The sequence below is a fragment of the Acomys russatus genome, chromosome 13 (assembly GCF_903995435.1).
Source record: "Acomys russatus chromosome 13, mAcoRus1.1, whole genome shotgun sequence".
NCBI classification, from domain to species: domain Eukaryota; kingdom Metazoa; phylum Chordata; class Mammalia; order Rodentia; family Muridae; genus Acomys; species Acomys russatus.
The window spans coordinates 2,374,397-2,387,534 of NC_067149.1; the positions used below are offsets into that span (position 1 = coordinate 2,374,397).

The window sequence follows — 13,138 nt, forward strand, 5'->3', positions numbered from 1 at the left end:
TGTCTAGCCCTTCCTTCCACCTAGTTAACTCCTACTTCTGCCTTTGGGGTTTCTTGAGCTGATTCTTATTCCAGGGGACCCAGATCTTCATCTGCTGACCGGATTTCCCCCAGATGTGGCAAGCTCATTGAAGTTGCCGATAAATACTGGTTGATTAGAAGGAATGGCAGGTTATCTTTGGAATGCCATATATAGGATTATACAAGTGACAAGGACCTCTAAACTTCACTGTGATACAGTGACGTCAGTCTGTCAACGTAATCACTGTCCCGCACAGACCTCAACTCCTGCCCATCTCTCTTGTCTGGAGCTCCGCTGACCCTTGGTCAAATGCTACTCTTAGTTATCCTGTGCTGCTGCTGGGGCAGCTGAGTACAGCTAGAGAGACGACCCCAGCACACACTCACATTTCCCTGATGGCTATTTTTTTTTTTTTTTTTTTTAGCCAAGGTCTTTCACTCTGTGGCCCTAAATGAGAAGCAATCTGTTTGTTTTTAGTTGCACCATACTTGGCTTACTTCCCCTTCAGTTGGTGACAACTAGCCCTGGAGTACGTCCCAGACACACTTCTGCCTTTTCTAATGTGTCAGTTTTGTAGTCTTGTGCTTTGCACACTAGTCCCTAGACTTCTGTTTCCCTGTTGTGTTACTTTCAGGGGATGGTTTTGCTTGCTAAGTGAATAAAAAGAAAACATAAGCAAATAAAACCTTAGTGGGCTCTTCCCCTGATCCCACCCGAACCGGTGCTTCTTACTCCTATACCCTCCTGTCCCCCAGGACACAGCTTCTTCAGTGACAGCTCCACCCTGTGCTTCACTGCTAGTCAGTGAAGTTGGTTCCATGAGGCTTACTGTTGTATCAGTGTATTTCTCTTGCTACTCCATTTTTATCTGCACATCCAAAGTTTAAAATTCTATTCAAAGCACTTCTTTCTGGGACAGCGAGACAGATCAGTAAGTAAAGGCGGTTGCTGCCAAGCTTGACAACCTGAATTTGACCTTTGAACTCACAATGGTGGAAGCCCAGAACTAACTCCAACAAGATGACATCTGACTTCCATGTAAGTGTTGTTGCATATACACACTGCCCCCTAAATAAGTAACATAATAAAAAATTAAAGATAGGACTTTCTTGGCCTCGCTGGACCACTCCAGCCCTTACTCATGTCTTACTGTTTCCTTTGAGGAAACTTCTTGAAAGTGTTGCCTATACTCACTGACTCTGGTTGCCCCCTGGTGGTGAGTTTATTTTTTATATCACGTGTATTGGTATTTTGCTTACATGTATGTCTGTGCACCACATGTTCGCAGTGCCCTTGGTGGCAGAAGAGGTAAAGTTAGAGCTTCTGAAACTGGTGTTACAAATGACTTTGAATAACCATGTGGCTGCTGGGAACTGGACCCGGGTCATCTGGAAGAAGAACCAGAGTTCTTAACGGCTGGGCCATCTCTTGGCCTCTGCCTCTTTGCTTTTCAGTTCCCTCCCCAACCATGGACCTAAATGGATCTCATCGGGATCACAATGACTTCAGTGTCAGTGGCCTCCCTCCCTTTACAAACAGTGTTTTCTCCTTGTTCTGTGACCATCACCATCATCCTATGTCTGAGTAACTTCCCGGAAGCCTTTAGAAGTAACTCAAGCATTGTGAGCTATGCTCGGATAGTGTGGTAGCCCGCCTCCTCCCAAACAAGCAAACACGTCTTCTCAAAGAGCTGTCCTGGGATGTCACTGACCTGGACAAACCAGTCAATGGTGCAGCAGTTCACCAGGGAGGGGAACATCCGGCATCGGGACCTGAAGGCCTCGCCGACCGGGCTCATGCAGAGGACGATGTGCAGCTTCTGCCGCACTAGGCTGATGAAGTACTGAAACACCTGACAACAAAGACCAGCGGTCAGGGCAAAGCAAGGAGGGAACAGCAAGGAAAACAGGCGAGGAGTCTATTGCCAGATAAAATCGGCACAGACGAATGAATCGCCAACATCCACACTGAGTGTGGCTGACAAGATCTAGATTCAGCTGGGGATGCCGGGGAAGGTTAGCTTGGTCACATTGCTGCTGTGGGAAGACCCATCTTAATTCTGAGTGGGACCGTTTCCTAGGCAGAGGACCCTGGACTTTATAAAGTGGAGAAAGGGGCTGCTCTATAGCATGCACACGTTCGTTCCTCTGCTTTGCAGTTGTGGATGTGATGTGTCCAGTTGCTGCAGCTTCTTGGTACCATGACTTCCCAGCTGTGATGAGCTGTACCCATGATGCACTGTGCCCCTGAGCTATGGAGCTGGAATAAACCCTTTCATCTTTAGTTACTTTTGTTAGGTATTTTTTTTTTTAAATCATAGCAACAAGAAAGTAAGGAAGACACTCATGCAATCTGGAAATATAAAAATGACAGTTTGAGGCAGAGCTGCTGGTGGTATAGTTTTGTAATCTCACCTACTCTGGAGGCTGAGGCAGGAGGATTGCAAGTTCAAGGCTGGCTTGAACTACAGGGTAAGCTCAAGGTCACAACTGGAAATTTGGTGAGGCATGATCTCAAACTTTTAAAATGGAGTATTGGAGTTCAGTGATGGATGGCTTAGCTACCGTGTATGAGACTCTAGGGTTAATGCCTGGTATCCCAAAGAAAGAAAAAGACATTTTTCAGTTTCCATTGCAACCTGGGCACTGTATATCCCTTTGGAGAGACCTCATGAATAAAGTGGAGAGAGATTCATAGGTTTTGCCTTAGGACAGAGAGCACTGTGGAGGAAGAGGCAGGGCCCTGGCATTTATCTTTGCAGCTGCAGAGCCTGAAAGAAATGGTGTGGCCCCGGGGAGATTGATTTTTGGATATTACTTCTATGTCAGGTGCTTCCTACTGTGGGAGAGGACACACTGCTTTGTGGCTGGCAGCTGCTAACAGGGGCGCGGTGATTGGCTATCTATCGGCTCCCTGGTGTAACAGTAGAAGTTTGTCTCGTGGGCCTGTGAACTCTCAAGATGGAGGTGATGTCTAGTTTTTGTTGCCAGCCTGACATAACCTAGAATAACCTGGAAAGGGCCTCATCGAGGGATTATCCACGCCAGGCTGGCCTGCGCGAGAGTCTGTGGGAGGTTGTCTTGACCCGGCCCCGCTGTGGGAGGCACAGCTTTATGTATGTGAGAGAAAAGCTGCCTCAAGTTCCTGCCTTGACTTCCCCCGCTGTTAGGGACTGGAATCTGTAATTGTGAGCCAAAGAAATCCTTTTCTCCTAACAGTTACTTCTGGTCAGGTATTTCCACAGAACAGGAAGGGAATGAGGACAGTGTTCTGCACACTCATTCCAGGGAGGTCCGGCTGCTGCTCTGTCTTGAGCCTCCTGAGGCTCGGTACCTCCCTAATGAATCCCCTCTGCCTTAAGGTAGCTGCAGAGGACTTGCTGACTGTACTCAGCATCTCCCACCCAGGAGAGTTCTCACTGGGGACACAGCAACTATCCGGGAATAACAGCACCAAAGCGGAAGGAGGTGCAGAGAGAAGGGGAGGGATTGGGGTGCCTGAAAATCATGGTGCCGGTGCAGTGGAGACGGGTAGCAGCTACACTGTTCTAGAGAGAGAAAACATCTCAGGCTAGACACCGCAGGTGTATCTTACAAGTACAGGCTCAAGGAAGAAGGGAGCTGGCTGCAACTGTAATCTCTGTGGGCGCGATGGGATTTCTGATTTGTGTTCCATGGACATTTCTGGAAGTATGGTAAACCCTTAAACCCAGAAAATAAAGCACAGAGAATTACAAAGAAAATCATATAAAAACTCTCCCTGTGGACTCCTAAGAGTACTGCGGGCTGCTGAACGGAAAGCTGAGGCAGTGTTGGCTTAGAAGGCGGGGTGACTGTTCTGAAATGCCCTACCTCATCTCTGTTCCCCTCAGAAATCCCAACTTCCTTTGCTTTTGGTCGGGTGGCTGCTAAAGCCTGCTCCAGCTCATCCTTTTCAAATAAGTTAGGCACTTCACCCGAGTTTAGAATATTGTTTATATCCTCAAGAAACTCTTCTACGACGATCTGTGGAAAAAGCAGACCGGCCATCGTTAAATCCATAATGCTTCAGTTATTAGATGAAGTTACTGAGTATTCAAAATGTACAGGTCCAAGTTCTACCCTTAAAAGATACTTAAACTGTAGATGGCATCTTAAATCCTAACACAGTGGCTGTATTTAGTTTCCATCTTTCTCTCATGTGTTTGTCTTTTGAAGGGCACTTGCATGTGTCCTGGCTTCACTGCTCTTGCTGTGATAAAACACCCTGGACCAAAAGTGACACTGGGAAAAAAAGGGATTATTTGAAGTACAATTACAGGTTGCAGTCAAGGCAGGAACTCAAAGCAGCTAGTAACACACCATCTGTAGTCCAAAAGCAGAGAGAAATACACTTATCTTTGTTGCTTGTTTGCTCATGCTCAGCTGGCTTCTTCCCCCTTTCTACTGTTGAGAGATTGCCCCCCTCCCCCTGCACCCCCTTCCCCCATAACCGCCCCCTTCCCCCAGCCATGCACACAGGGAATAGTGCTGCCTACAGTGGGCTGGGTCCTCCCTTGTCAATTAACAATCAAGACAATCCCTCACAGGCCAATCTGATCTAGGCAATTTCGCAACTGAAACTCTCTTTTGCAGGTGGTTCTATTAAAGCTTACTGGCACAATTATCTTACCCATCAAAGTCACACATACAAGTATCTTAAATTCTCCTCTATTCAGCTATGATTTTATTGTAAATATTAAACCTCACTATTTTGGTAGAGTAATCAGCCTATGGACTGTAGAGACAATGTGCCTTGCATTTCTATGGGCATACATGGCTAGCAATTTAGTTTATATTACAAATTCATCTTTAGGCCTAGAGATTTACTCCTCAGTTAGGAGTAAATTATTTTCATGGATCAAATTCCCAGGAGTGAGATTAGCATTTAAAGTGAACAAATAACAACTATTTCTCATTTAGGTCAAGTGTGACTTTAGTAATGTTTCATGTTTACTTTTGTTAATTTGGGTCTTATAAGTGCTTCCTTTGGGAGAATTTAATTGGCATATCTTTGCTTTTGAAGCAAGGACAAAGCAAGCCACACTGACTTCTCTCCACAATAAAACAGTGCCTTCTGGACGTGACTCACAGCAGCGGTGCCTATCTGCATAAGTCCTGCATGCTCTCAGGCCAGTCAATGTTCCTGTGTGGCTGGGGAGGGCCGCATGAGGCCTCTCACCTTGCTAAGAAGCTGCTGATCTTTGATGCCTGATGAGACCGAGTGAGTCAGTTTTATCCAAGGGAATAACCCGTAGTGGTTCAGTAGGTGGCCCTACACCATGCACACTCAGTGGGTCACAGTAAAGGAAAAAAGGACGACATGCAGTTGGGAAGGACATGGATGACAGAGGTCATGGTGGAGCTGGGGGACAGTATAGACACAAAATTCTCAAAGAATAAAATAAGTCATTTCTGGTAAAAAGAAAAGTCTGTTCAGACATTGCAACCACTTACATCTTGAGATTTTCTTTTAAACTGGAGTAGGTAATTTGTATATTATGACATAAGCCTCTGCTCTCAAAGTTGGTGCAAGTATTAGGAATATTTGTCATCTTGCTTCTGGGAAGTCTTGTTATTCAGAACTCGGCTGATTTCCCCTTAGAGCAAATGTGGACTTTGTCTCTTGCGGTTGTGTGCTTTAATCTCTTCATCTCATTTGCCCTGATGTTTTCTTATTATTTTTCTTCCTAAACTAGTTTTGTTTCTAATTTTTTCAAATTCAAATTTATAGTTAGCTTATTGTTCCTAAATAGAGATTTAACCTCTTTATTGAATTTTAATGTATTAATTAGCGTGTGTGTGTGTGTGTGTGTGTGTAAGAGTGTGCATGGAGGTCAAATGTATTAATGTGTATGTGTGTGTAAGAGTGTGCATGGAGGTCAAAGGACAACTTTCAGGATGTAATTCTCTCCCTCCACCTTGTGGGGCCTTGGGATCCATCTCAGATTGCCTTTACTTGCTGAGCAGCAGGCTGAGTTTTTCCACACTCTGCCAATGCCACATTATTTTAAAAAATGGTGTGTGTGTGTGTGTGTGTGTGTGTGTGTGTGTGTGTGTGTAAGCCTTCAGCTATAGAATTTAAAATCACTCATATTGGCCACTGAATTCTAGAGTTAAGTTGGCCTAAAATGTAACTCCAATTCTTGGTCTAGTGCAGCATATTTCCATAAATGATTTACATAGAGGGTTTCTGTATGTACTTCTGAAGAAAGAGTTCATGGGATAAATTATTTACGTGGATCATTTCTATATGTATTTCCAAAGAAAGAGCTCATGACTGTGGTGCTCAGCTTGAACTGTCAACCTGACACAACCTAGCATCATCATCTGGGAAGAGAGTCTCAGCAAGGGATTGCCTCCAGTGGCTTGGCCGGTCATCACATCTGTGGGGACTTGTCTGGAGTTAATTGATGTGGGAGGCCGAGCCCACTGTAGACAGCACCATTCCCTGGCAGTGGGCCCTGAACTGTGGAAGAGTGGAGAAAAGATCTGAGTTCAAGCAAGAAAGGGAGCATGTGTGAAAGTCAGACCCCACTCTCCACTCAACTATGGAGAATGTCCTGACCATTGGCTAGATCTGGGTAGGGGTTCGAAGTTTACTGCATGTATTGTCCTTGGCTGGTGCCATAGTTTGAGCAGGATCCCTGGGCCCAAATCCGCCCATCATAATGTTCTTCCTGTAGGTTTCTAAGACCCTTTGGATCCTTGACTATGTCCCCTGGATGGGGAGGCCTGGTGGCACTCAGAGGAAGGACAGCAGGCTACCAAGAAGAGACTTGATACCCAATGAGCATATACAGGGGGAGGAAGTCCCCCTCAGTCACAGTCATAGGGGAGGGGAGTAAGGGGAAAATGGGAGGGAGGGAGGAATGAGAGGATACAAGGGATGGGATAACAATTGCAATATAATATGAATAAATTAATAAAATATATTTTTTAAAAAGTTAAAAAAAAAAAAAAGAAAGTGAGCATGTGCGAACTCTCTTCCTTTTGTTGCTCTCTGTGGGTGTGGTGTGCCCGGCTGTTTTAGTTCCTGACACTGTGGCTTCTCTGCTGTAACCAGAAACTGTGAGCAAACTTGGCTTTCTCCCCTACGCTGCATTCTTCCTGGCTGTCTGATCGGAGCAACAGAATTGAAACTAGGACAATAAACTTTCCCTCTTAAATACAAATCAAAACGACTCTGCGATTCCATCTTACATCCATCAGAATGGCTAAGATAAAAAACTCAAGTGACAGCACATAATGGAGAGGATGCAGAGAAAGGGGATCACTCCACTGCTGGTGGGAGTGCAAACTTGCACAACCACTTTGGTAATCAATCTGGCGCTTTCTCAGAAAACTGAGAATAGGGCTTCCTCAAGACCCAGCTATTCCACTCCTTGGAATATACCCAAAAGATGCTCCACCACACAACAAGGACATATGCTCAACTATGTTCATAGCAGCCTTATTCGTAATAGCCAGAACCTGGAAACAACTTAGATGTCCCTCAGTCGAAGAACGGTTAAAGAAACTGTGGTGCGTTTACACTATGGAATACTACTCAGCTATTAAAAACAAGGAAATCCTGAAATTTATGGGCAAATGGATGGAACTAGAAATGATCATCCCGAGTGAGTTAACCCACACCCAGAAAGAGGCATATGGCATATACTCACTTATAATTAGACACTAGCCCAACAGAGCTATCCCATGAATGTATTCACTTAGCCAGAGATTGGGATGGATACTGGGACTTCCTGTTGGGACTCTAGGTGAGAGAGGTAAGGGAGAATAGGGATATAGAAGGATCCAGAGGGTCCTAGAAACCTACAAGAAGACCATTAAGGCTGGTGGATTTGGACTCAGGCTGGTCAGCTCAAACTATGGTATCAACCAAGGACAATGCATGCAGTAAACCTAGAACCCCTATCCAGATCTAGCCAATGGACAGCATGTTCTCCCCAGTTGTGTGGAGAGCAGGGACTGACTCAGACATGAACTCTGGTGCCCCCTATTAGACCACTTCCCCTTGGTGGGGAGACCTGGTGGCACTCAGAGGAAGAGTAAGCAGGCTACCAGGATGAGGCCTGATAGGCTGTGATCTTATAGTCGGGGAGGAGGTCCCCTTCTGTCACAGACCTAGGGGAGGGGAATAGGATGAAAGGGGGGAGGGAATGGGAAGATACAAGTGAGGGGATAACAACTGAGATGTAATCTGAATAAATCACTTAAAAAAAAAGAATACTTCTCTTTATATTCTATTTATGAATACTTAGAATTTAAAGGGAGAAACGTAGTTTTAAAAAAAAAAAAAAAAAAAGTGACCCAGGCATGGTGGTGCATGTCTTTAATCCCAGCACTCCGGAGGCAGTGGCAGGCAGATGACTGTGAGTTGGAGGTCAGCTTGGTATACAAAGTGAGTCTAGGACAGCCAAGGCTACACAGAGAAACCCTATCTTAAAAAAAAAAAAAAAAAAAAAAAAAAGGAAAAAAAAAAAAAAAAAAAGAAAAAAAAAAGCTGCCGGGTTCAGGGAATCTGTTGGCAGAGACAGTGATCCTTTATTATTTACACATCCTCAGAACAGTGGGGTGTATTCCCATGTGCTCACCAGGGGTATAACTATGTGCTCACAATAGGGTGTAACCCATGTGCTCACAGTGGGGTATAACCCATGTGCTCACAGTGGGGTGTAACCATGTGCTCACAGTGGGGTATAACCCATGTGCTGACAGTGGGGTGTAACCATGTGCTCACAGTGGGGTGTAACCATGTGCTCACAGTGGGGTGTAACCATGTGCTCACAGTGGGGTGTAACCCATGTGCTCACAGTGGGGTGTAACCCATGTGCTCACAGTGGGGTGTAACCATGTGCTCACAGTGGGGTGTAACCATGTGCTCACAGTGGGGTGTAACCCATGTGCTCACAGTGGGGTGTAACCCATGTGCTCACAGTGGGGTGTAACCCATGTGCTCACAGTGGGGTGTAACCATGTGCTCACAGTGGGGTGTAACCATGTGCTCACAGTGGGGTGTAACCCATGTGCTCACAGTGGGGTGTAACCATGTGCTCACAGTGGGGGGTAACCATGTCTCACAGTGGGGTGTAACCATGTGCTCACAGTGGGGTGTAACCCATGTGCTCACAGTGGGGTGTAATCATGTGCTCACAGTGGGGTGTAACCATGTGCTCACAGTGGGATGTAATCATGTGCTCACAGTGGGTTATAACCATGTGCTCACAATGGGGTGTAACCATGTGCTCACAGTGGGGTATAATACCATGTACTCACAATGGGGTGTAACCACGTGCTCACAGTGGGTTATAACCATTTGCTCACAGTGGGGCGTACCTGTATACTCACAATGGGGTACAATCATGTGCTCACAGTGGAGTGTAACTATGTGCTCACAGTGAGGTGTACCTGTGTGCTCACAGTGGGGTATAGCCATGTGCTCACAGTGGGGTATAGCCATGTGCTCACAGTGGGGTGTAACCATGTGCTCACAGTGGGGTATAATACCATGTGCTCACAATGGGGTGTAACCATGTGCTCACAGTGGGGTGTACCTGTGTGCTCGCAATGGGGTGTGACCATGTGCTCACAGTGGGGTGTAACCATGTGCTCACAGTCAGTTATAACCATGTGCTCACAATGGGGTGTAACCATGTGCTCACAGTGGGGTGTAACCATGTGCTCACAGTGGGGTGTAACCCATGTGCTCACAGAGGATTGTAACCCATGTGCTGACAGTGGGGTGTAACCATGTGCTGACAGTGGTGTGTAACCCATGTGCTGACAGTGGGGTGTAACCATGTGCTGACAGTGGGGTGTAACCATGTGCTCACAGTGGGGTGTAACCATGTGCTCACAGTGGGGTGTAACCCATGTGCTCACAGAGGAGTGTAACCCATGTGCTGACAGTGGGGTATAACCTTGTGCTGACAGTGGGGTGTAACCATGTGCTCACAGTGGAGTGTAACCATGTATTCACAGTGGGGTGTAACTCTGTGCTCACAGTGGGGTGTAACCCATGTGCTGACAGTGGGGTGTAACCATGTGATCACAGTGGGGTGTAACTCTTGTGCTCACAGAGGATTGTAACCCATGTGCTGACAGTGGGGTGTAACCATGGGCTCACTGTTTAAATACATACCTGAGTGTCTGTGAAAAGGAAAACCATATTTTTGTCTTCCACACCTGCCATCTTATACAGCTTCCTTAGGTCTTCATGGAAACTGTCATAATTATACCCTCGGCTAAGTTCAATCTGGAAACACTTGTATCCACATATGTGCGCTGCTAGTCTTGTGAGGGACTGCTTTCCTGTGCCCCCTACCCCGACCAGCAGTGCGTTGCCCCTTTCCTGGCGGATCATCCGTGCGATTCTGCAGGAAGCAAATCAGAGGAAGACTGAGTTCCGGTTCACAGGCGTGGCTGCTGCTGAGTGAGGGAGCCTGCCTCAGTGGGATGGCTGTGGCCAGGGGGAGCAGGTACTGAAGGGAGAACCAAGCTGTGCCAGGCCAGTCATGGCTGGCTGAGTGCCGTGTTGCCTCCTTTCTCTGTCTCTTCTCTGCTTTACCATGGGCTGCTAGGCATGCACATTTAAACTAAAGGACCTTTTCTTTTCTTTTTTGTTTAGGTATCAAGAGTTTTGTCAGGAACCCTGAGTGATCTTGGATACAATTTACACACAGGCAAAGCACAAGTCTCCACTTGAAGGACACGCACATGCACAAATCACTGCATGTAAAAAAGACACTGAGCAGTGGGGGGTTAGTGCGGCCAGTCACTGTATGAGGTCAACAGCATTTTAGAAAGTTGTGGTGGTGCTTTGAATAGGGATAGGCTGTGACCATATGATGGGGGAGGAGGTCCCCTTCTGTCACAGACCTAGGGGAGGGGAATAGGGCATAAGAGGGAGAAAGGGAGGAATGGGAGGAGACAAGCAAGGGGATAACAATTGAGATGTAATCTGAATACATTACTTAAATAAAAAAGAATGACTTTTGTGGTCTCATATGATCGAATGCTTGGTCCCCAGTTGGTGGGACTGTTTGGGACAAATTAGGAGGCGTGGCCTTGCTCGCAGAGCTGTGTCACTGGGCTTTGCCATTTCCAGTTAAGCCCCCCCTCCCCCCCCACCCCTGGCCCAGTCTGTGGACGAGCTGGAGCCTCTCTGCTACGCTCCTCACCATGCCTGCCTGCCGGCCTGCTCTCATTCTCCTGCTGTGAAGGCCACGGACTCTACCCCTCTAACTGTGCGCCCTCGCTAAATGCTCTCTTTTATAAGTTGCGTTGGTCATGAGGATTTAAAACAGCGCAGTGGTCATGATATTAGACTGGGTACTCAAGAAGGAGAACATTGAATCTGAATTCAGGAAAAAAAAAAAAAAGGATATGGCTAAATGTGACCGCTAATCTGAGAAGGTTAGCAGAAGCTGAATGAAACAGGCGAGGTAGAAGACATGTTTAAGAAATGCTCAGAATATGGGTGTGTGTGTGTGTGTGAGAGAGAGAGAGAGAGGGAGAGAGAGAGACAGAGAGACAGAGAGACAGAGACAGAGAGAGAGACAGACACACAGAGAGAGACAGAGAGGCAGACACACACACAGAGACAGAGACAGAGACAGAGACAGAGACAGAGACAGAGGCTGAGGAAGAACACAGAAGCATAGGAGGATAAACCATGGGACTCAAATAGAATTTTAGAGGCCACACAACAGCAACTACAGAAGGAGAAACAAGAAGTTGTCTGTGGGCTAAAGAGATGCCTCAATGGCTTTAGGACACTTGCTGTCAAGCCTGAAGACCTGAGGAAGGAAAGAATTGACTCTGGTAAGTTGTCCTCTAAAACACACACACACACACACACACACACACAGGTTGGAATCACATCACTTCTTTCTTTGAGATCTATATTTTTGACATACATTAAAAATGTTGTGAGCAAAAACAAAAACAAAAACCAAACCAAAAAACAAACAAAACAAAACAAAACAAAATTTTGTGGGCATCTAAAGCAGGAGTAAGAGATTTCCCCCACAGAAATGAACTAATATGGGCTGGCCACACACCAGGCCTCAAGGCATCATTTCACAAGTGTAAATGTTTCTATTTTGTCAGATGATGGGATGAGATGAGAGCCATACCTAAACCTTACTAATATATGACTGAGCCCAGAGAGTTTCTATCTAAATAGCCCCAGGGCTAGTCCTGAAAGCTTCTAGCCTCCGGACAATCTAATCTTCTGCAAGCCCGGACCTTGAAGCCTTCAGCTTCCAGCCTCTATCCGCTAACGCAGGCCTAGAGTGTTTTTAGCTTCCAAGACTTACTGCTGAATAAGCTCACCCTTTCCAGTCCTTTCTGAACTCTGGCTGGCTGGTTCAACCCAGCTGTTCGTGCTCAAACTCCTCTCCAAGCTGACTGATTCAAACTGGTTTCTCTCTGATGCTCACTGAGTTCCTTTGCTTGGGAAAATTGCCTCTGAACTCCATGAACTGAACTGCACTCAACTGAACTGCATTAAACTGTACTGTACTCCTGAACACTACTGTACTGTCTCCACAATTCAGACTCAGTGCCAACATGTGAGGAATGGTCCTCCAAGAGAGCTGTGAGTGGGCAGGAGTCACACCTGTAGGCAGATGGCTTTGTCACCAGGGTTCAATGGTGTTTCCTATGATCTTGAGCTCTCTCCATAGGCACACATGAAATTAGCCCACTATATCATTTAAACCACTTTAGATACTATTTACAATAAGATAAGATTAAAAACAACAAAATTGATCAATATTTTGCACTGCTAGGGACTAGAGAATTAGGTTTGTTCCCAACACTCTCATGGTGGTTTATAACCACCCGAAAATCCAGTTCCAGGGAATCCAACACCCTCTCTTCATCACCAAGGGTATCAGACATGCACATGGCACACATGCATACATGTAGACAACACACCCATACTCATAAATAAATCTAATGTTTGGTATTTAGCAATAACAGGTGGCGATCCATAGAGAATTCAGGTGGTATTTATTTAAGGCATAATGAAACATATTTTGGAGCTAGAGAGATGACTCAGTGACTAAGAACACATATTTCTCTTCCAGAGG

The 13,138-nt window shown here is 46.0% G+C and overlaps 1 protein-coding gene across 1 annotated transcript in view; it reads right to left on the minus strand.

Moving 5' to 3' along the window:
* The window catches only part of Dnah6 (dynein axonemal heavy chain 6), a 201,769-nt gene that overhangs the window by 77,891 nt on the left and 110,740 nt on the right, over positions 1–13,138 (minus strand). The window contains exons 45-47 of the mRNA XM_051154749.1: positions 10,183–10,414; positions 3,873–4,025; positions 1,733–1,873 (exon numbers count right to left, since the gene is read on the minus strand). Of these exons, the coding sequence (XP_051010706.1) occupies positions 1,733–1,873; positions 3,873–4,025; positions 10,183–10,414 (526 nt within the window). The remainder of the gene's footprint in view (positions 1–1,732; positions 1,874–3,872; positions 4,026–10,182; positions 10,415–13,138) is intronic.